This window comes from Castor canadensis, chromosome 1 (assembly GCF_047511655.1).
Source record: "Castor canadensis chromosome 1, mCasCan1.hap1v2, whole genome shotgun sequence".
Taxonomy (NCBI): domain Eukaryota; kingdom Metazoa; phylum Chordata; class Mammalia; order Rodentia; family Castoridae; genus Castor; species Castor canadensis.
This window is the reverse complement of record NC_133386.1, coordinates 150,782,079-150,806,583: the sequence shown is the minus strand read 5'-3', so window position 1 is coordinate 150,806,583 and position 24,505 is coordinate 150,782,079. Positions and strand designations below refer to the sequence as shown.

General features: G+C 39.1%; 1 protein-coding gene across 15 annotated transcripts in view; it reads right to left on the bottom strand.

Annotated features, from left to right (window-relative positions):
• Mical2 (microtubule associated monooxygenase, calponin and LIM domain containing 2) overlaps nt 1-24,505 on the bottom strand; it is a 207,554-nt gene that overhangs the window by 20,376 nt on the left and 162,673 nt on the right. For all 15 annotated transcript variants that reach the window (XM_074041563.1, XM_074041572.1, XM_074041580.1 and 12 more), the window contains 3 exons: nt 9,697-9,812; nt 5,195-5,287; nt 2,415-2,508 (listed from right to left, as the gene is read on the bottom strand). In XM_074041563.1, coding sequence (XP_073897664.1) covers nt 2,415-2,508; nt 5,195-5,287; nt 9,697-9,812 — 303 coding nt within the window. The remainder of the gene's footprint in view (nt 1-2,414; nt 2,509-5,194; nt 5,288-9,696; nt 9,813-24,505) is intronic.

Here is a 24,505-nt window from a genome sequence, read left to right as displayed (position 1 = left end):
ATTGATTTGTGACTGTCACCCTCATAAGGACATTCAAGCAGAAAAAGTAAACTTTAACAGAGGAATTAAATTACCATAGATATAATAAGAATGAATGGGATCTATCTTCTGACTGATTTGGCCCACCTTTGAAAACCTGGTCAGCTGGTAGGATTTCTTTAGGTATGTCTCAAAATAGCTTTCTTTCTTTCTTTCTTTCTTTTTTTTTTTTTTTGTTACATTTGGGGAGGAGGGAGATTTTCAGAAGAAGCTTTTAAAATTGGTATCTATAATTTAAATTTCAAGCAGTAAAGGTTACAGAGGTAGATATCTCTTTTAAAGTGTCTTCTGTGGATGTTTAATGATATTTAGTAAAATAATACTAAGTAGTGTTTATTAAAGCCTACCTATAGTAGACACTCTGGTAGATACTTTGCCACCAATACCCCGATTCTGAAAATGACCTCAGAATGTAAGGATTATTGTCTCTGTTTTTTCCTGATAAGGAATCTTATATATTAAGCTATTTTCCTAGGTCTACCCAGCCTAAATGGACTGGAACAGATTTAAACACAGGGTTCTTTGAAGCTTACAAGTCTACTTTCTCACCACGCCACAGGTCACCATGGATTGGTAGAGGTAAATTCAAACATGCTGTAATTTTTGTGGTGTATCCTTTCCTTTTCTAAGGCCCTCATTGCATTTAGAAAACTGTTCACGACAAATGCCAGAGCCTCCTTGATTGGGAATGTTACCAAACACCAAACAAGAGCAGTTCACTTTGCCAAAAGTTCCCAAAGTAGTTGGAGAGACAGGCCATGACTCTCAGTTCAAACAGCAAGAAACAGTCATCGTTTTTGTACTGAAGCCAACTTCTGATGAAAATCCAATGCAGGTTCTCTTTACAAGGAAACACACAGTGTATTTTAGTAAGAAAAGGAATAAATACTGATTAATCATCCTTTCCATGCCAGGCCCTGGGCTAAGGCTTTCACGTAAGTTGTTTTAGCAACTCCTCACCACAAATTTGTATAATCATTGTTCCTACTTCACAAACAAGGAAACTGAGGCACAGAGGGGGAAAGTCTACCTCCAGCTAGTGACAAATGAGCTACTTGGCTCCTGAGCTGAAGCCTCTGGGCAGTCACTTGGTTGCCCTTGCAGGACTGTGGAAGCATTGCTCACACTTTCGCAGTATGACTTTGTGTGAGCTTTGGAACTACCACTGCTAGTGTCATGATTCTCAAATGACCAAACTTTGAAAGAGTTGAAATCTTAACCTTTCACTAGGTTGTTTAACAAAGTCACATGTTGTTTGCACAGAGGTATGTGTGTTCTGTGTTTGATTTTTCACATTTTATATCCCAAACACAGAAGACCAAAGGCATTATATTGTAAAACTAAAGAGACAATACCCCCAAAATCTCAAAGGGCCCCTCCAATTCATTGACTTCCCACTGCTGGAGGGTGTTGGATACATTGAGATATCTTTCAACCATGTTTTACCTGAAAACTCTTCACAGGCCCCTCATTTGTTAAAGTATTTCATGTGGTGGTCTCTGCAGGCTCCATTCATTCATCTCTCCCTTCACTGGCGTGTTCTAGCTCTTCCTCCCCCAGGTATCTTTACCCACTACTCTCTCCAGGAGGCCTGGCCTGATGGCTGCCCTCCCCCCGTAATCTCCGTTCTGTTCCCATTGCCCTCTGATGCTGTTCCTAGCATAGCACATGTTGTACCAGGTTGGGGTTTATCCATTTACCTGTCTGTGTCCCTCAGTAGACAACTTACTGCCTATTACACACACCCAGGTCGTGATGTCCAGCACATGGCAAGTCTTTCCCAGAGAGGCTCAGCTTGCATTGAGAGTCAGTGAGTTAGTGGGATGGTCACAATTGATTGCCTTACCATGGACCAGGCAATGCGCCAATTAAACGAATCATAATTTTTCTTTAGTTCTTATATCAGCTCCATAAGATAGGAAACCATTATTTGTCCATTGCAGATGAGAAGACAAAAGTTTATGAAAGTTTATTATCATCTGGCTGACCCAAGTCATACAGGTAGTGAAGGGAGAAAGCAGGACTCCAACTCTGGGCATTGACCACTCACATTGCATTAACACTCAAATATTTCTCCCAAATGTATCCTAACCTCTGAATGGCAGAAAACATTTGCGCCAGGCAAGAAAGACTGAGCACACCAGTGACCCACTACAAGGCCTATAGCTGGACCAACAGCCAGAGGAGTTTCAGGTTGAACCATGAATTTGAGTCCTAATGCGTGAAGCAGCCTGGATGTAGCGCCATATGTCTGTGTTGGCAGACTCCCTGAGGATAACAAGGTCTCTTTGTTTTGCACTGGGGATAGGCCAGCACTGTTCTCAGACCATGGACACAGACCCACACCCACTGTGCTACACCTGCCAATGCCATACCTGCTTCTCCTCGCAGCGCCTTCTCCAGCCTCACACCGTAGATCTCATAAGCCCTCTGCTGCTCCTCCACTTCTTCCAGCTGCCTCTGGATGGCCTGCAATGCCAGGATCACATGTCACAAGGGGACTCTGGACACATAGAGGCACGTGAGGGAGCGATTCTGCCACTGACTCTCCAGGGGAAAGAGGCACTGTCACTAGTGATGCCACTGCCCTGATAAAGTGGTGGGGACCTCTGAGTTCCCCAACAGTGGATCTTGATATTTCCCCCATTAGTATGTAACGTAAAACAAGGCATCTGTGGGCACTGTCAACCTGCCCCCAGTAGGCATCAAAATGGTCCTCTCTAACACGTCCACTCGTAGCAGAGTCCTCTTAGACAAGGGCTCTTGGGCTAGGTGGGTGGTCCTCATGGTTCCTGGATTATGGTCATGGCACAATGCCCAGAGCTGTTGCCACTCCTCAGAGGCATATTTTATTTTCCCAGGAGGAAGCAGCAGATACCTTCTAAGAAGGTGGGATGGATAGAAGACCTGGGCTAGCTCCTGGGCCTTTTCCAGGTTGTCCTGTCCCTGTCCTTAGCTACAAATGGCACTTCTTCTTTCCTTGTACATCTGACTGATGCCCAGGGTACTGTCATTGTAGACATGCTTGTGACTTTGTCACCAGCAGATTATGAAGACAAGACACATATGTTTAGCTCACCAGAGGATGGCTTGTGCTCTCGTTAGCACTAACTAACTTTAGGATCATTGTTTGGGATTGCAATTACATCCATTTATTTTTCCTGTTAGCTATTACTCTTTTGTGTATATTAGGAGGGGAAGTTAGGGGAAGGTGTTTCCTGTCTAAGTTTTGCTCATCTCTATCAACTCTCTCTGCTTTTAAAAGGCACACCTCTTGGCAGAACAGACTTTGCACCGGGCAGAGTTTATTAAAGGAACTGTCAGCTGTCTGGACAGACAGGACACTTGTGTTCCTCCTCTACCACTTCCACCCTGTCTCATTCCCCTTCCTCACTAGCCCTACATCTTTCTAAATCTCCCCTGAAACCATGGGTACAAGAGCAGAAGCACCTCCAGTGCTAAGAAGACATGGTGGGGCCTGAGTAGACACCTGGCTCTTCTTGTTCCAGCTATAATATTTAAGCCCAAACATAAGAATCTGAAATAGATGGGAATTCTATTTGTAACTACTTGCAATTTAATGCCCTCTTCCTCTCTGAGTCTTTTAAAGACAATTATATCTTTATAAACCTCTCTCTTGCTGGTAGGGTATAGAAAACCATCAGTCTGTGGTATTTTTGTGATGGTAGCCCAAGCAAACCAGCACAGTGGTCATGGTTCACAAACTAAAGGTGAAATTCTCAGAGATTCAAAAGGGAGGGCCTCCATGGTGCTAGCAGGGTAGGACTCGAATGGACTGTAGTTCTCCTATTACACTGGTGGCCTGCAGTGAGAAAGTGTGAGTTTGTCAACTGGTATCATAAAGACTTGCTTTGTTCTTAGAAGGAAAAGTTGAAATGTTTCAAGGAAACCTATTTCAGAAGTTGAAAATAGACAGAGGTGAGTTGAGAGTTGTCCCTGTCCTTGACATGAATGGAAGAAGGCTGGTGTGGTCTCATGAGTGCTCCTGAGCCAGTCACTGGGAAGTCAGAGTAAAGTAGGTTGGATTAGTGACTTCTCAGAAGCAACTTACAGGACGCTATTGTTTGCATCTGGAATGTTGCCCAAAGGCCCATGTGTTAAAAGCTTAGTCCCCAGCCCATGATGTTACTTGGAGGTAGTGGAACCTTTAGGAGGTGAGTCTAGTAGAAGGAAGTTAGTCATTGGGGTGTGTTCTTGAAGGGGATATTGGAACCCCAGCCTACCCCCACACCCTGCTCTTTGCTTTCCAGGCACCATGAGGTAAGTAGGTTGTTCCATCACACATTACCAGCCATGGTGTGCTGCCTTGCTACAGGCCCAAAGCAACAGGGCCAACTGATCATAGACTAGAATCTCTGAGACTGTGAGATAAAATAACCCTTTTTCTTTTTAAGTTTTTTGCCTCAGGTATTTTGCCACACTAATGGGAAGCTGATTAACACATAAGATTATATAGCCAACTAAAGAGCATACTGGAGAAAGTGATGGAAGGGTACATAGCTTAACATGAATGGTCATCTCAAGGACATCTCTTATGTCCTAAAAATCCAACTGTTCTTCAAGACAAGGCTTGGGGTTTTCAGGGAGATGGAGAATGCCTAGACTTTCTGCTTCATTTTGCTTATCTGTGACAGAGATAGGCTGCTCACTTTGGTCAGATATGTTTATAGTAAATCATCAGGCCAGGAATCTATATTGAAATGCTAGATATGTATTCTTTCAACTAATTCTGAAGTGGAGTCGGCCCCTAATAGCTGTCAGTTTAGAAAAGACACAGAGTTGGTAGAAGACTGAACTATGGTCACTGTTATGAGCAGACAGGCTTCAGGATGATGCCCAAGGCCACATTGGCTGTTGTCCCACCCCCACTCTGCAGGACACATGTCTATAGATGGAAAGATGGCTGGGAGTGAGCCAGCTCAACACCTGGGCTCTGCAGGCCCCAGAGTCCCACTGGGGTTTGAGCCAGGGCCTTTAAAATGGCCACAAACCTTGTCCCTCGGATAAGAGAGACAAGCCTGTCCCCAGTCTGCCTCCCTCAATATAGTACAGAATTCCCAAAGGATTTTCCCATCCAGATTCCCAGGCCCCGCAGGCCCCTGGCCCAGTCACTCTTCTCCAGTTGCTTTCTGACCTGAGCCTTATGGAGTCTTTTCAATTCTTCTTGCTTAACTTGTTGCTTTGTTGCTTTTTCTAACTTCCTTCTTCTTCTGAGTGTCTTCTTTTCCTATAAAAACCAAGAGAAGAAAAAGGACTGAGAAAAATAGGGTTGAGATTTACAAAATATCATCAGATCCTTTGTCCTCTCCTTCCAATGGTTCCTGGCCATGGTTGAGCTTCTAGAATAATGATATCCCATAGAATTTCCTGCAATGATTGAAGTGATCTGAAATAGGAATGCCAACCAGCTGCATGGGACTGTTGGGCACTAGAAATAAGCTGTGGATCAGACATTGAATTTTAAATTTTATTAAATATAAATGTAAATTTAAGTAGCCACCTGTGGCTAGTAGGAAATGGGAAGCTTGTGTGTAGTACTAGTAGTAGTAGGGAGTGGTCTTATCAAGTACTGACAGGGCTCAGTTGAGGAGAGGGATTACATGGATGCTACCATACTACCCAGAAATAATGGGTTTGGGAGAGACAGGCAGACAGACAGACAGACAGACAGACAGACACACACACTTTCTACATGAAAACCAATGAACACCTTTAAATATCTCCTAGGTTAGGGCTACAATCTCTAACTAAACCTATGAATAGGAGAATATATCTAAATGACTCAAATGAAAGTGTTTCTTGTTTGAGATTACTTAAGATTATTTTCTGTTCCTACCTCACTTTGCTGGTACAAATCCAGCATCATCAGCACTTGGTTTTGTGTGTGGGTATGTGTGTGTGTTTGTGTGTGTGTGTGTGTGTGTGTGTGTGTGTGTCTGGACTTATTAAAATATTTTTCAAATCACATTTAAAGGTAACACATGTAAAAGATGCCTGGATCTTGCTGGCATCACTTTCTCCAAAGAAAGGAGAAGTGGTGGTGCAGCCACTTCTACCTATTGGAAAGTTTTTCTGAGTAGAGAGGCAGTAGAGAAATTGCTGCGCCCTGGGCCCAGGAGACAGGAGAAGCTGCCATCATGTTCCAGCTGAGCTGTGTAAGCTTCAGCAGGTCCCTCAACTCTCTGCACTTAGAGTAATGAGAAAATTCATGCCCACCTCACAGGAATACAATAAGGAGTAAATGAGATGCCACAGGCCAAGCCTCTGGTAGAATGTATCAAGAAGAGATGGGATGAATATTTATGAATATTTAGTACATGGTATTGTATAATAAATTAGCATGAGTTTTTTTTTTTATCAAGGTCTATTTTTCTGTGTGTGGGACTGTATCTTTTATACAAACATATACATCCTGACTGTGGAAGTAGATGTTCCAGTTGGAACATCTGTAAGTTTGCCTGCTCTGAGCATATCCATCTACTAGAACTGATTCTTTGCTCATTAAATGCTCATAAATCCACAAGTGGGAAATGGAGACCTCAAAGACCCCCTGCCAGAGCAACATGGATCCTAAACGCAGGGCACACTGTACCTTGAAAGCACATATATCCCAGAGCTCTGGGGAACCTTGTCATTCTGTCCCTCACCCTGTGGATATGCATGGAGAAACCATCGCTTTTCCTAAGAAAGCATCTAGCTTGAGGCCTCAGAACCTCTACAGACCATCAGTGCAAACACCCATCTCCATAATGAAATTTGTCTAGAACTTTCCTTAGGACTTAGAATCCTAAGGATCTTCTTTATCCTTGGAAGGAAAGTTTTGGTTCTTAAAAGTCAACATAGTCCACATTGTTTCTAGGAAGTGACCTCCAGATAGACTTTGGAAGTCTCTTTGGAAGGGGGTTCTAGGCCTTTTGCATGCGGCACCCTCCATTAGGCAGCTAGGATCTTTTAGAAAAGGCAAGGTGGGGGAGAGGTGGTAGGGATCAATGTGATTACTATCCAGAGATTATCTAACTCAGTCTACATGGAGAGCCAGTTCATTTATTTAATGAGCATCTCTGGAGCTCCCATCACAGGAACCCGCATAATAAATCCTAGCATTTATTGAGTGCTACGTGCCAGACACCGAACTAATGACTTTACACGTATCATCTCATTTCCTCCTCAGATTGTACTTATTTTATAAATATGCAAATTAAAACTTAGAAAGGTTAAAAAACTTGCCCAAGTTGACACAATTAATAATTGGTAGAGCCAGGAATTAAGCTCAGGTGGCTCGAACCCTGTACCCACATTCCCATCTGCACTGCCTTTCTTTATGTGGTTATTGCTGGTCAGGCCTATCACAGACCCCTGCTTTATAGAAAAGAAACGTCAGCACTCCCCCCAACGGGACACCATCTAATACAGCTTCCTGGTGGTGGTGGGGTGTGTTACCTCAACAGAGCCATGTGGTCTTTCTCAGCAGCAAAGCTTTCACCTCAGCTGCTTTGTTGAGAGTCAGCAAAACAGAGCCCGGGGTGAGAGAAGAAAGTCACTTACTGGCTTTTGTTAAAAAGTTGTTAAAGAGAGGGTGAAGGGGGGTGAATATGACCGAAGTACTTCAGATGCATGTAGGAAAACGAATAATGAAATTCATTAAAATTGTTTAAGAAGTGGGCAGGAGGGATAAAGAGTAAGGGGATAAATGTGATCAAAGTACATCATATGCATGTATGGAAATATCACAATGACACACCTTTGGAGAATTAATATATGCTAATAAAAAAGAGAAAAAAGATGTTAATGCAGAAACGAAGGGCACTTTATTAGCAAACTCATGAGCCTTACCAGATACAAGCCCAGCTCTTACATCCTCAGAGTTGGTGATGATGAACAGAAGCTAGGAAAGAGGCAAAGGGCTGAGAAGGAAAGAGACAGTAAAGAGAAAGCAAGAAGGCCAGCAGATGGACTGTCAGAGTGGCTCAAGTGGTAGAGCACCTGCCTAGCAAGTGTGAAGCCGTGAGTTCGAACCCTAGTACTGCCAAAAAAAAAAAAAAAAGCAAGGTCGACAGAACTAAGGCCATGCTGCCATGTGATCTTCCATCTCAGTCTCTCAGATCCAGAGAGAGTTTGGGAGGAGAGGCAGTAGTGGCAGGGGCAAAGAAAAGCAAGAAGCAGAGAGAACACATCCTGCCTCCAGTTTCCTGTACAAAGGTTCATTTGAGCTGGTGTGGGCTCTGTGCCACCTGGCTGGGGACGTACCTGCATGGGACAGAAGAGACAAAGAAACCAGAGGCCAAAAACCTCCCCTTGCTTCTTCAGTGTGAGCCCTTGGGAAGTCATAAAGAAGGAGACTGCTTGCCAGCCTCCCTTCCTGTAAGAGCTGGCCACATTAGAAGCCAGGCAAAGTGGGCATGTCTTACTACCTGGCAAGCTGAAATGACAGCAGGAAGACAAGGAGCTATTTGTGAGGCTAGTTCAAGATACCATGGTCCTGCCTTCGATGTGTTTGAGCTACCCCATTCTTCTCCTGAGTATTGGGATGACTGATGCTGCAATCTCTGTTTCATTTCAATATAAAATTAACTTAGGGTCATTTAAGGGCAGTAAGAAAACTCTAGAAATCAACACCACACAATCTATTTGTGTTGAGTATCAAACTAATCAGAGAAGCTCACATTTAGCAATGAGAAATCCAAGCATGAGCTTCTCTCTTTCTTTGTCTCTCCCCCACCCCTCATCTCTCCAGCTTCCTTTTGCCTTGCTCCAAACTGGACCACGGGGAGTTGGAACCCCTGAGTGACTTGAGGTGATGCCAAAGCTCCCCAGAGGATCTGAGGATCCTCCCTCCCCAGATCCTCGTTGCTCCAAAAAATGAACATTACCAGAGTAGTGAACCACTTATCGGTAAGCACTGTAGGTCCATCCATGCAGTACCCCACCCCACTTAGTCCCAGGGGAGGAGCTGCAGCCTCAGTGGATAAACAGAACAACAGTGGGCTTTCATTGTGGATGTACGTCTCTGTGTATGTGACAGACAGACACCACAGACATGACAGTCTTGTGTTTGTTATCTATGGGTACGAGAGCTGTTTAAAGTGTTTTGTTTTTTGTTTTTAATAGAAATACCAACATTCACTAAGTGAAGAGGGTGACCACCTCCACAGTAGGCACATGGCTCTTCCCTTCTACAGTAGGCTCCTTGAGTGTCCATGTCTCGGTGGGACTGTATGGTTCGTTTCATAGCTCTGATTAGAATAAACGTAACATTTTCCATGCAATCTGCCTCTAGTGCTTCTCAAATGAAGCTGTGCCTCCCTCGGGGAAATAGGCATCTGCTTGTTGTAATTTTTCAATGGTTTGCTTGTTGGACCACATATTAAAGCCACTTTAAGAGCTGCAGTCACCAAATGGTTTCAAGTAAATATGTCTTTTTTTGTTTCCCTTCCCCAATTTGAGTCTCTGAGAAAATATTCTTTAAGGAGACAAATCTTGGGGTGTTCCAGATAAAAAGAAGGGCTGCTGTCAGATGCAAGGCAACATGATCCTCGTGATGAGACCCACAGCTGGAGCCCACATTGGCTCTGAAACCTGGATGGGGAACTGGTCCCCATGGGTTAATGCCCTGTTTGGTTTGCCAAGCGATGTTACCTTTAACCTTGAAGAGATCTGAGGATCAAGTTCTTCATCTGCAGAGGAGGAGGTGGTAGAAGAGGGAGAAGAGGCAGCTGCTGTCACCTGCACTCCAACAGGGATGTGCTTGGAGCCTGAAATGCAAGCAGAAGAACTCACTAAACTACTAGCTTCTTTTTCTGCTTCATGTCCCAGAGCTGCCTCCCGCTCTTCCCACACACCCTGTTTCCTTCCTCCCGCCCCCTCCCTCACTGCACCTGCCTGAAGCTTGAGGAGGCCGTACCTAAGGGCAACTGAAAATTTGGCCTTCCATGTTAATTACATTTCTGGATCCATGCCAGGAGCTTGGAAGCTCTCTCTGCACATTTTTTAAAAATACAAGGTATTATGCAGAAATCAATTAATTCCTTAAACACTCTTTACATGGCATATTGCTTGCAGTGCATTCAGAGATGAAATCTATTATTAAAATGCACGTCTGAAGTTAGCGGAGTTACCTAACTGCTTGTGTAAGGTTCGTTCTGCAGAGTAATTGAATGCAAAAAAAGTCAGAGCCAGCTCTTAAACAAATCGCCCTTCTGCGGCTCACAGCATCTGGCACCCATTTTTACTACATGACATCTGCTCAGTGTAAAAGAGCTGGCGTCAGAATGTCTGGTCATAGAAAAAAAAATCCCAAATGTAATCAGAAGCAAAAGGACTCTAAGCCTAAGGTTTTATCACATAGTCTCATGCAACATAAATATTTCATTAATTATGGCTAAACAAATGCCACTTTTATTTTCCCAACTTGCAGATATTATCACATCATTGAAGTGATGACTCAAATGCCAGGAAAGGCAGTTTAAGATAGGGATGACCCAACAATGCAGGGCCCATGGGAAAGCTGAAGTTGAGAGGTCATGCCAAACTCTGAATAAGAGGTAGATGGTCAGGGCAGCAATGTGCTTGTGTTAAACAAAATCTCTTTGTGATGGGCTGAGGACCAAGTGTGACAAGGGCTTCCAGGTGCCACAGGATGCTTTCATTCTTCTCAGCAACAACATCTGCCCCATTACATTCACTTAATGCAGAGTCAGTGACTAATACTGAATTAACCTACCCTGGGCAGTAAATAGCAGAACCAGCTAGGACTCCATGACAGGAAACTGACTCTACTCTGCCGTGTCTGCATAGAAATATGTGTTGGGTGGGTAGAAAGGAGGAGAAGCAATTCCAAGTCAGCTAACATTCTCTCCAGCCTGCCTTCTCCTCCCCATAATTTTCAACTATTCACCCCAGTGGGAGAGGCCAAGTTTTACAAAATAAGGGTAATTTAACCTCCAGGAGCACATTTACATCCACTGTTATTCAAAGCAAAATAATGCAAAACATGTATATAACAACACAGCCTCTCTGAGGAGGCAGTTCACTGTTTTCCACTTTAATTTGCCAGATGGGAAAGCTCAGGTAAAGAAAGAATCAGAGAGAGCACAGTAATAGGAGGAAGCGGTTTGTGTGTGTGAGCAGAAATTGCTTCCCAGTTTTAGCCATCAAATTACTGCAGAGGGATTGAGTCGCTGAGTATTCACTTAATGTGGGAGCTTGAGGAGCTGACTTAATGTCCCTGACTTCTCAGGATTGAGCTTTCTAAGTTGCAGTGTTGTTGTGAAAGAGGAAACAAAATCAATGCAAGGTGTTCAACACAGTACCTTGTACATTGGAGGTACTGATTAGAGGTGCTTAAGTGAATGTTGTGTTCATCGTACCCATCATTATCGTCACCACCACCATAACACCACCATCATCATTTCATCATCATCATAACCACTACCACCACCATCATTATCATCACTGTCACCACCACCATCATCACTGACCCAAATAACAACATGACAATTTACTAAACTGCCTAATTACCCTTCATTTATGGAAGTATAAACCTAAAGTTGAAACTTCTAACTTCAAAAAAAAAATAAATATTTTTAACGAATTGTACTTTGAAACCAAGAGGAAAATGCTTCCAAATAATATACATTTCTTTGTATGTGTGTGTGAAACTGGAGCTTGAACTCAGGATCTACACTTGAGCCGCTCCACCAGCCTTTTTTTTATGATGGGTTTTTTTGAGTTTTTGGGTTTTTATGATGGGTTTTATGAATCATTTGCCTCTACTGGTTTCAAATGGCAATTCTCCTGATCTCTGCCTCATGAGTAGTTAGGATGATGGGTATGAGCCATCGGCACCCGGCTACAATGCATTTTTCAACCTCTGGTATGAAGGAAGTCATCCAGCAGCCTCTGAATCTCTCCCTCCTTTTCCCTCTCCATCATAGAACCAACCATTGTAGAGTTCACTTTTCATTTGCAAAGTTTTTAAGATTTTGCAGCACTGCTCTACTCTTGCTATATTAGAGTGACTGATGTTGGAATTGATTTCCTGCCACAAAGTACTAGAAATCAGGACAAAATATATGTTTCCAGACATTGGATAACAGGCAGTGCAGAACTTTGTAAAAGGCAAGAACAGAAGCCAATAAGGAAAGCCCTACAGTCAAAACAGCTTTCTGCTCAGAGGTCCTTTCTGAACCACAGTGCAGGGAGGAAGAACCTAAACAAAACAGAATAGATTCAGTGAGTTGAAAAGGCAGTTCAGAGTTTGGGCAGGCTAAGGCAGCTGGAAAGTGTGAGGCACAGCACTGGAGAGGAAGGAACTAGGCAAGGACAACAACAACAAAGAACTTCAGAAATAAACATAGAAGTCCCTTTGCATCTATTGATTAATAGCAAACTATAGATGCATAGAGAGAAACTCTGTGAGTTTGGACAGATAACTTCTGGGAAGTTGTAGGGTGAACAATCTCTAAAGCTTTTACAGGATTGAAAGGTGTCTGAGTTCTTCCTTGCCAGGGTAGCACAGACATTTGACACATTAGTTAAAAGTGTCATACTTTTCTTAAACAGGGTAAGTTAGTTCTAGGAGAGGATATTAAAGATCCAACCAAGTAAATCTTAAAAACAAGCATTGAAAGGAACACAGTGACAATCATTACTGCCTGCCAAACATTCTTTACTTATTGTTGAACACTCTTTAAATAAAAAAAAAATCTAGACACTCAACACTGCAACATTCATAAGATCTACCAGCTGGTAAATTATGACTAGGTACATATGTATAAAAGCAGGATAAGTTTGACAATCAAGAGAGAAACTGGTCAATAAAAATAGACACAGAAATGACAGATATAATAGAATTAGGAGATAAGTATTTAAGATTATATAAATGTACTTAAAAATTTTTAAAGAATGCTATAAAAAGTCTGTTAGAACTAGCAAATAAATGTAATAAAGTTGTAAGATCCAAAATTAACATGTAGAAATTAGTAGCATTTTTTTTCTTTTTTCTAGCACTTAGCTTTTGCAGGCTAAGCACAGGCTCTGTTGCAGAGCTGCACTCCCAGCTCCAATCAGCAGGATTTCTACACATTAGCAATGGACTATATGAAAAAGAAATCACAGAAACTCATAGAATCAGAGACTCAAATGGTAGTTACCAGGTCCTAGGAGGCAGAAGTGGGGATTAGGGAGATGCTGGTTAAAGGACAGATACAATTTCACTTAAATAGGAGGAATAAGTTCAAGAACTCTATCATACAACAAAGTTTCTATATTTAATAATGTTTTATTGTGTTAAAAATTACTAGGAGAATAGATTTGAGGTATTCTCACAGCAAAAAACAAGTATGTAAGGTAATGTGTAAGTTAATTAGCTCTACTGAGCTACTCCACAAGATATACATTGTAAAGCATCACTGTGTATGTATAATTTTTTTCATTAAAATACTTAATTATAAAGACTTTAAAAATAGCACATGAACTCAATGAAGACAGAAGTAGAAGACATAAGAAAAGAACCAAATACAGCCTATAAAAATGAAAAGTAGAAAACTGAGATGAAAATTTCACTGGGTCACTTTAATAGCAGATTAAATACTACAAAGGGAAAAATAATCAGTGAAATTAAATAAGAGCAGGAGGAACTATTCAAAATGAAATACAAAGAAAAAATGAATAAGATGAACTGAAATAATGAATAGAACCTCAGTGACAAAATCAAGTAGTATAAAATACACATGATAAGAGAGTCCAAAGGAGATAGGAACAAAAAAGGCAGTCTTTGCCATGTTGTTGAAAATCATCCAAACTGAATGAAAAATTAAAACCCACAGTTCTAAGAAGCTCAATAAATTGCAAACAGGATAAACATAAAAAAAATCATGGCAAAACTCATGATAATAAAATTGCTGAAAATCAGAGACAGAAAACCTCAAAGCGGACAATGAAAATTGGCATATTGCACACAGAGAAACAAAGATAAGAATGTCCATACACATCCATCCCCTCAGAACCTAAATAAGGCAAGACAATATCCTTAAAGGGCTAAAAGAAAAAAGGAACTTCCAATTTATAATTCTATACTAAGGGAAACTATCCCCTCCCTTTAAATGGAGGCAAAATAAAGACTTTTTTTGGCAGGGGGAGGAAACAAAAGCTAGAACAACTTGTTAGCAGATATACATACAAAACTGTGAGAAGTTCTGTGGTAGAAGATACTAAAGTAAATCAATAATTCCAGCATAGTAATTTCTCTTCTTGGTTTTTGACTATTACATGTAACTTAGAGAGACAGAAACATAAAGGATGAAAGAAGATACAGTCAGATGACAAGTAGAAAAAAATAGCAAGAAGGTACACTGAAAATCAATTAGATCGGTATTTTCATTAAATATATATGGCCTAAACACTATATATTTAACTTAATCTAGTTTATATTATGGAACACTTTGCCAAGCAACAGTAGATTCTGTTCAAGAGCACATGAATCATTCCCTAAGGTAGACTCTATGCTGGGCTAGAACACAATAAAGTGAAAGAGAATGAAACCATAAGATGTATATTCTTTAACTATATGGGAATTAGATCACTCATGAGTCCACAAATTTACCATAAGAGAAATTCTTGTTTTTTGTTTTTTTGGTGGTACTGCGGTTTGAACTCAGGGCCTCATGCTTGCTAGGCAGGCACTCTACCACTTGAGCCACTCTGCCAGCCCTCATGAGAGAAATTCTTGTTGGGATATAATTACATACATTTTAACTAGGCCTACACTAAACTTGACCATGACCTACTGCTGCAGTCAAGAAAGGGTTAATGAAACATTGCAAATCAGACACACAAATTTATGACCATTACTGTCCAAACCGAAACAGAATGACAGTAGAATTTTAAAAAATAAAATATAGAAACAAAAACAAAAAAATCCACAAGGACAGTGAAAGGGAAAGGAGACAATAGTTGATAAGGTTTAGCAGCAAAATTTGGGAAATGGAGGAGACAATAGATATATGTTAGCTGACACTGCAGATTAAAGAAAATTAGAAACAGAAGTGCTTATATAGAAGAATAGCAATGAGTAGGCCACACTCCAGAGATGCTGAGGAAAGGAGGTATCCACACTCAGGAATCAGCAAGCACTTGGAAGAATGAGGTAATACTGAATGGAGGGAGGGAGAGAGGGAGGAGGGAAGGGATGGAGAGGGGGAGAGAAAGGGAGGGAGGGAGTGAAGGATAGAGGATGAGGAGGAGGAAGAAGGGGCGAAGGAGAGGAGAAAGAAAGAAACAGAAAAAAAGAGAGGAAGGGAGGGAGGAATTAGAAATCTGTAACTAAAAGGTATCTGGGAAAATCCTGAAGTATTTAGAGATTTAATAACACACTTCTAAATAACCTACAGGTCAAAGAAGAAATCACAAAAGAAATTAAAAACAATTTGAACTAAATGAAAACATAATCTACTAAAATTTGCAGGACACAGCCAAAGCAGCACATAGAGGGAAATGTATGTCTTTAAGTGTTTTTATTAGAAGGAAAGGAAGGTTGAAAACCAGTGACATAAGCTTGTAACATAAAAAACTAGAAAATATGACTTATTTTCAAAGGAGTAACAATAAGACTGCCAACTGTCAATTGACTTTCAAAAGAAACTACAGAAGCCAGAAGACAAGCGAATGATAGTGTTAAAGTGATAAAAGACAACATGAACTGCCCACATGCCATCTGCGTGCTGGAGAAATATCCTTCTTAAATGAAGGCAAAAGCAAAGTGTTTTCTGACAAACAACCTGAGATAATTCCTCTGTAAAAGAAATGCCAAAAATGAATTCTTTAGGAGAAGAAAACCATTCCAAGATGGAATACTATAACAGAAAAGAAAAAAGAAAGAAATACAGCTCTTATCCCAAATGGAAAACATGCGACAAACCTATAGAAACTGGCTGTTTAAAACCAGAATTATAATTTTCATGGGCTCAAAATATTCATAAAATATAATACATGACAATAATAGCACAAACACTGGAAGAAGGTAAAGGGAACTTAAAGTTTTCCAAAGCCCTTAGGATAACCAGGAGATAAGAAAACAAATGTAACATAGATTCACTGTGACCATCAATTAAGATTTAGTCTCTTGGGGAACCAACAAAATAATTATGAACAAGCCATCCATTCTTATATGTACTATATATTGTGTGCAGCATAAACAATAAATAAAAGTGGGGGAAATTGAACTTAAAAGCTTCTGATTAATCCAAAGTAAAGCAAGAAAAGATCAGATGAGAGAAATGAAAAACAGTAAGCAGGCAGCTTGAAGTCCAAATAGATCAGAATTATGTAAATGATAAGTGAACTAAATACACAAAATAAAAGACAAAGACTATTAAACTGGATTTTTAAAAAACCCAAACTATATGCTGCTTATAAGAAAAACACTTTAAATATAAGAACATAGTAAGGTTAAAGTAACAAGGGGGAAAACCAGACACCATGTGAAAAATAGCCAGAGGAATGATAGCATGACAATACAAAACATCAAAGACATGAAGATAAGAGATATTATAAAAATAGAGATATTTCATGATGACCACAACATCAATGCAAAATATCTATAACAATCATAAATTTGTATGTACCTAATAACACAACCACAAAATATATAAAGCAAAAATTTATTGAAATAAAAGTAAAAATAATCAGGCCCTCTAACATCTTAAAATATTTTAAACATAGCTGTCTTCACAGGTAATAGTACAAAAAAACCCCAAAAGACAAACCAGTAAGTATATAGAAGATATGAGCAAACACTATTTGCTCATAAATTTGGCCTAATTTATGAGTATATAAAACATCCCATCCAATACTTAGAAAATATACATTTTTTAAACACGTGGAACATTTACTAAATAGGTAATATGAGAAGCCATAAACCCAGCATCAACAGATCTCGTGTGTAGTATGTCCTCTGACTACAATGGCATTAACCTAGAAATCAATAAAATGATGTAGAAATTAAGCCACTTTTTCTAAACAACTTATAGATCAAAGAGGAAATAAAAATAAACTTAAACTGAGTGAATGATGGGTTGGGGGCATGGCTCAAGTGGTAGAGCACCCTTTTAGCAAGTGCAAGGTCCTGATTTCAAACCCTGGTATGGCAAAGATGAAACAACTGACAGAAAATAAAACTGGAGCACAATAAAATGATTGGGATACAGTTAAAGCACTGATTATAGAGAATTTAGAGCATTAAGTAAAGTGCACATTAGGTACAAGAAAAGTTGAGTATTAATGCGTTAAGATCCACCTCAAGAAACTAGGGAAAGAACCACTGATTGAACCTAAAGAAAGTAAAAGACTAAAAGGAACAAATTAACATAAGAACAAATTATGAAAAACAATAAAGATAAAATGGAAATAAAATAGAAAAATCAACCAAACAAAAACTTGACTTAAAAAATACAAACAGAATTAATAACTCCCACAAGAATAATTAAGAAAATAGGAAAAGAAATACAAATTACCAAAAACAGGAATTAAAAAGTCCTACAGAGTATTAAAGAAAGCTTATGTAATTTATGAAATTTGAAAACTTCGATAAAATGGGTAAATTCATTGGAAAATACACTAGAAATTTATTTTTATATTTATTAAAGGGACTGAATTCATAATTTATAAACATTTCACAGAGAAACTGTAGGTTAGAAGACTTCATTTGCAAATAACATCAATACCTAAGAAACAACTCTCTGGACAGTAGAAAAAGGTGAAACACTTCCCAACCTGGGTTATAAGCCTACCATATGCTTGATAGCAAAACCTGCTAAAGGTATGGCAAGAAATGAAAACTTCAGGCCAATATCACCTATGAATATAGGTGCATAACTCCTAAAAGTAATCAGTAATTTAATGCAGTGATACATAAAAAGATACTATGACCCAGTTGGGTTTACCCCAGGAGCACAATCACATTTAAAAATCAATTTAGTACTGGTGGAGTGGCTCAAATGGTAGAGCGCCTGCCTTGTAAGCATGAGGCCCTGAGTTCAAATTCTAGTGCCATCAAAAATTAAAAAATCAATTTAACTTGGTGAATATTGATTAAAGTGAAAAAACATATGATTATCTCAATAAACGCAGAAGAAGAGTTTGTTTAACTTTATCACCATTCATGATTAATGGCATTCTAGGAACCATAATGCTACAAACAGTAAGGGGCTTCACTGCCAGGCGTGACAGCACATGCCTGGAATCCAAGCACTTGGGGGGCTAAGGAGGAGGATCATGACTTTGAGGTTAGCTTGGGCTGGCTAGTGGGACCCTGCCTCAAGAAACCAAGAAAAAACTTCATTAATTTAATAAAGAGTACCAACAAAAAAATCTCCAGCACATACCAGACTCACAGTGAAATATGATCTCTTTGATAATTGGGGAAAGAGCAGTGGTGTGTATTACTCCACCACTATGGAATTCAATATTGTGTAGGAAGACCCAGCAATGCAAAAAGGCAAGAAAATGAAACAAAAGATGTACAAACTGGAAAGGAAGATGTCAGGCTATTCTCTTTGCAGTCAACGTGATTATCTGTGTATAAAATTCTACAATAAAGCTACTAGAAAAATAAGTGAGTTTAGTTACTTCAGTATAAAAAGCTATTTTATTTCTCTATATCAACAATGAGCAATTTAAAATAAAAACTAAGAAAGCAATTCAATTCATAGTACCATTATAAAACATGAAATACTTTAGGAATAAACTTAATAAACTATGTGCACAGCTATCCCCTGAAAACTAAAAACCTTTTCTAAGAGAAACTGAAGAAATTAAAGAATTGAGAGGTATACCATCATCACGGATTGACAAGCCTCAACAGGTGTTAACTCTTCCCAAATTGACCTACAGATTATCAGCAAAATTTCACATTTATTTGGTAAAGTTGATAAGCTAATTCAAACTTCGTATGGCAATACAAAAGACCTAGAACAGCCAAGTTAATTTTTAAGCAGAACAAAGCTGGAGGACTTCCACTCTCTGTTTCCAAGAATGACTCTGATGTTGCTGTAATGAAGAATGTGCTTTTGGGCTGACATGGAGCCCAGCGGTCAAGCACTTGCTTAGCATGTGCAAGGCCTGGGGACCAATCCACAGCACTGGAGAAAACAAAACACAACAGTGTGCTTCTGTTGTAAGGATAAACACACAAATCAATGGAGGTTAGAGAGACCACACTTATTTGGTCACTTGGTTATACAGATGCCACAGTGACTGAATGGGGGAGGAGAACTCTCTTTAATAAGAGGTGCTGTAACAGTTTGATACCCATGAGCAAGAAGCAACAACAAAACATGACTTTTTATTCATCATAAAAAAATGGACTAGAATTAGATTATAGACCTAAGCCTGAGAACTTAAAACCATAAAACTTTTGGGAGAAAACATAGGAGGAATTCATAGGAGTGACTTTGAGTTTAGCAAAGTTATAAAAGGAAAAAACCCAATAAATTTGACCTCATCAAATTAAATTTTCTACTCCTTGGGAGAGACTGTGATGAAAATGTCCACTAAGTAGGGAAAATATTTGAAAATATATATCTGATGAAAGTTTTAAATCCAGAACTCTTAAGAATTCTTAAAACTCACTATTAAGAGAAACAACCCAATTTAGAAAAGGGCAAATGATTAGAACAGATCCTTCACCAAGGAAAATAAACAAATGGAAAGTTAGTACATCAAAAGGAGCCCAATATCATTAGTAATTACAGAAATGTAAATTAAACTCGTAAGTTACCATTACACATGGCCTAGAATGGCTACAATGAAAAGGACTGACAAGCCCAGTATTGTTATGGATGTGCAGTAACTAGAACTCTCATATGTGACTATAGGGGATACTGCTTTATAAAACAGCTTGACAATTTTTAAACTAAAATTCAACATGCACTTACCACATGTCTAAGATATTCAGCTAAGATAAATGTATATGTAGATAGGCATAAACATATACATATGTTTATATAGATCTGTCTATACAGATATATACATATATGTATTTCCCAATTATCTTAGCTATCTTATATACTTCTTATATATGTAGACATTAATCTTTAAAATAGTCTTAGTCGTATCCTATGACTATCAGCTAGTTAATGGATAAATTGAGGTACATCTACACAATGAAATACTATTCAGCAATAAAAAAGAATGAATTATTGATCTAGGAAACAACATGGAATATCCAAAGCAACGAGCCAAATGAAAGAAGTCAGACACACATGAAAACACAAATGAAGTGACATTTAAATTTTATGACATTCTAGGACAGGCAACACTAAGGGGACAGAAAACACATCAGTATTTGCCAGGGGTAGGACTATGGGAAGGGGATTGATTCCAGAAGAAAACCTTTTGGGATGATGGAAATATCTAGATTTTCATTTTGGAGACAGTTTTATGGCTCTATATAATTATCAGACAAAGGAAACTATATATTTAAAAAGGATAAATTTTGTTGTATTTCTGTTTATACCTCAACAGAAATTACATGTTGGTAGAGTACTTGAATTAATTGCTTTCCCACCCAAATGGTGATCAATAGCAGGAGTGATTGATAGGTAAATCACAGATATATACCCACAATGGAATATCCACCACCGGAATAGTGAATAATATAGCTGCACAATAAGGTTACATTCACAAACACTAGGTTGACTGAAATAAACCAGAAAGAAAGGTTCACTTACCTAATGCCTGCTGTCGGAAATCAGTGGCTCCCCCTTGTGGTGGGCGGTGGCCATGTGGGGATAAGGGAGTAGAGGGAACATAGGGGACTTCCGGGATTCTGGCCACGTTCTGTTTCCTAGTGCATGTCTGTGTTCAGTTTGTGAGTCATCAAACTCTATACGCATGCCTGTTTTCCTTTTATGTATTATACTCCAATGAAAAGTTTTAAAAATCGCCTTCCTATAATTAACAATACTTGGCAATAACAAATATCTATGGAAAAATATCTATTCCCATGCAAGAAAAACTACTACACAAGATTAAACCTTCAGAAATACCGGAAGCTTATGTGAACAAGACTGAAATGTGAAGAATGTTTTAAAAACTGGCTAAACAGAGGGCTGGCATGTTCTTAGAAGGAAAGACTTAATATTCCAGAGCTATCAAATGTTTCTAAATTAATCAGTTAAAAATTGCATCATTTATAACCACATAAAAAAATCACATACCTGAAAATACACCTAATGAAGATTGTGCAAGATCTCTACAAATATAAAACATTGAAGGAAACTGAGAAAGACCTCAATAAAAAAATTGAGGGATGTATCTTGTCCATGAATTTCTAGACTCAATATTGCACAGGGGTTAATTCTCTCCAAACTTATCTATTGGTTCAATGAAATCTCAATGAAATGTTTACAAATAGTTTTATAGAAGTTGATGGATTGATTCCTTAAGTCACATAGCAATACAAAAGGTGAGGAACAGCCAAGACTAATCTTGACGAAGGACAAAGTAGAGGATTTGCTCCAGACTATGAAGATTTATTATAAAACCTCTTAATGAAAACAGCATGAACTAGGCACCAGAACAGAAAAAACAACCAGTGAACCGTTTTGTTCTACAAAACAGAGCAGCCTAATTTATGACAAAAATGAGAACAGTGGCTTTTTAAATAAGTGCTACTGAATCAATTGGATAACAACATGGGAAAAATAAACCTTTACCCTATCTCAAGAATACATAAATACCAGACTAAACGTGTGGCTCAAGTGTCAGAGCACTTGCCTAGTAAGTGCAAGAACCTGAGTTCAAACCCCAGTACCACACACACACACACAACCCCCCCACAAATATCTGTCTGGTTTGATTGTGGAATTATTTGTGAAAGGTAAGATAGTAAAGCTTCTATAACAAAAATACAATATGAGCCATGCATGTAATTCATACATTAAAATGTAAAAAGCAGATTAAGTAATTTTAATAAATTTTATTTATCTTTAAGTTAAAAATTACCACTTTTACATAATACAAAAGTTATGAGTAAGCTGTGTTACAGCACTTCACTCATATTAAATCTTTTGGCTCTGAAACACATTTTATACCTGTAGTATATCCCAGTTCAATGCTAAAGTTTTAATTGTTAAAGTGAAATGTAATACTATCAAAAGAATAATGTCGTTTGATGGAAGAACAGTTCCTGCTGTTTCAATTTTAAAATTTAAATTTGTTTAAATTAAAACTTAAAAATACAGTTCTCACCTTAGCCATAGCTCAAGTATGAAATAGGGGCTACTGTGTTTGGACAGCAGTTCTAGCAGGTAGGGTAGAACACCATGACCTTGGAGGAGGGAGAGATTTCATAAACAGGATACAAACATTAACAACAAAAAAGGAAAATAGAAAATCTGGTTTTATTAAAATAAGTACTTAGGTTTATCAAAAGATGCCTGTGGGGACTGAGAAAGTGACCCAAAGAATGGGAGAAGATATATGTGACACATATATCTAACAAAGGACTTATATTCAGAATCCACAGAGGTTGTACATCCATAAGGAAAAGACTGCTAGCACGTAAAAGTACGGGCAAGAGACTTAATATTAAGACTTCATACAACAGGATCAGAGGTGTGACTCGAGTAGAAGAATGCGTGCCTTTTAAGCACAAAGTCCTGAGTTCCACCAAAAAAAAAAAAAAAAGACTTCATACAAGAAGTCTTATAAATAAACACATGCAAAGTTTTGCAATATCACTCTCAGGTACATGCAAATAAAACCATAGTGAAATACCTTAATGCACCCATAAAAATAGCAACATTAACAAAACAACAAAACTGAGACTACCAAGTGTTGTCAAGTGTGTGGAGCAAGGGGAGGGCTCCTGGCCTGCTGGAGGGTATCTACATTAATAAAACCCCTTAGAAACTGTCTGTCAGTACCATATCTATTAAAACCATACTTGTCTCTACTACGACTTCGCAGTTCCATCCTTCAGTGTACACTAACAAAGATTCTCTTTGGTCAAACTCCGACACCTCCAAACCCATTTCTCCATTAGTCCTTAACCCTGGCCTATAAAAGGTATGGTCTCTGAACACAAATGATTATCTTGCCCTGTTTCTCCCACATTAAAGATGTAAATGCTAACAGTTTCTAACAGCTAAAGATCCAATACATAAAATGACTCTACCTCTACAAGACCCTTGTAGAGTACTGGATTGAGGCTCAGGTTCCCAAAAAAGAATTTGCTGTTTGTTTTAGCCAACACCTGATGATAGGCCCCACTACCACCTGTTCTCAGGACAGGTGCTTACAACTGTGACTCCTTCAGAGCTCTGTCCCTTTAAAATGTTTATGTGTTTCCTACAACTCAGGAGTGCCTTTCTCCAGGATCTGAAAGCCCTTCCTTTAAATGCAGTCATCAGGAAAGTCAGGGCCACTGTCTCTCAGACAGAATTCTTCATTAATTGCCAGCTACAGACACAGCTGGCTTAATCAACCTTTGGCTGACCAGCCCTTTGTAAGATTTTACTTCTTTGAACCTATGGGGCTCCTGATTGACCCCCTCTCTACTCCCTCATTCTCCCTGCAAACACCCAATCACTTCTGTGGAAATTGAAATTGAGTCCAGTTCACACTGGAACCTCTTCCCTATTGCAGCATTCTATTACTGATTAAAATCTGTCCTTGCCTCTGTAAGTAGGGTCTGGCTTCATTTATCTTTGGTAATACTGAACAGAAACAAGTACATATGTGCACGAGAGACATGTATAAGAGTACACAATGCATCATTATTCATTAAAAACAACTGAAAACAATCTTAATGCCCAGCAACAAAATGCACAAATAAATTGTGATACAGTCACACAATGGGAGGAAGTAGCAATGGAAAAAACCAAAAACCTACTTTGCACAGAGCAACATGGGCACATCCCTCCACATAACTGTTTGATGAAAGAAGCCAGGCACAAAAGCACATATACTTCTTGGTTTTCTATTGTGAGCAATTACTGCACGGTTAGTAGCTTTATGACCGCACTCTATTATCTCATAGCCCTGCAGGTCAGAAGTGTGGGCGTGGCTCTGCAATAGGTACATGGAAATTGCTTTTGCTGAAAATCACTGATTCCTTACTTGGGCCTGCAAATGTCCAAAGCAGGAGAAAAGCTTGGCTTCTCTGTCTGCATTTTATAGCTGTGTCCTTTGCTCTGAGACATTCTCTCTTACAGCAACTTTGCCATTACCTTGAAATCTAGGGAGAACAGGATGGATGAACATTTTGTGGCAAAAGTTAAAACTGTCCCCAAATGACTTTTTCTTTTTTTATTGTAACCAGACTGCTGCTCTCAACTGATGACAGCGATAACTTTTGCCAAACCCCCATGCTTTGCCTGGGACTCTAATAACTACGTATATTTCTTTCCTCTTGTTCCAATTCTTTCCTCTACTTAAACCTAAA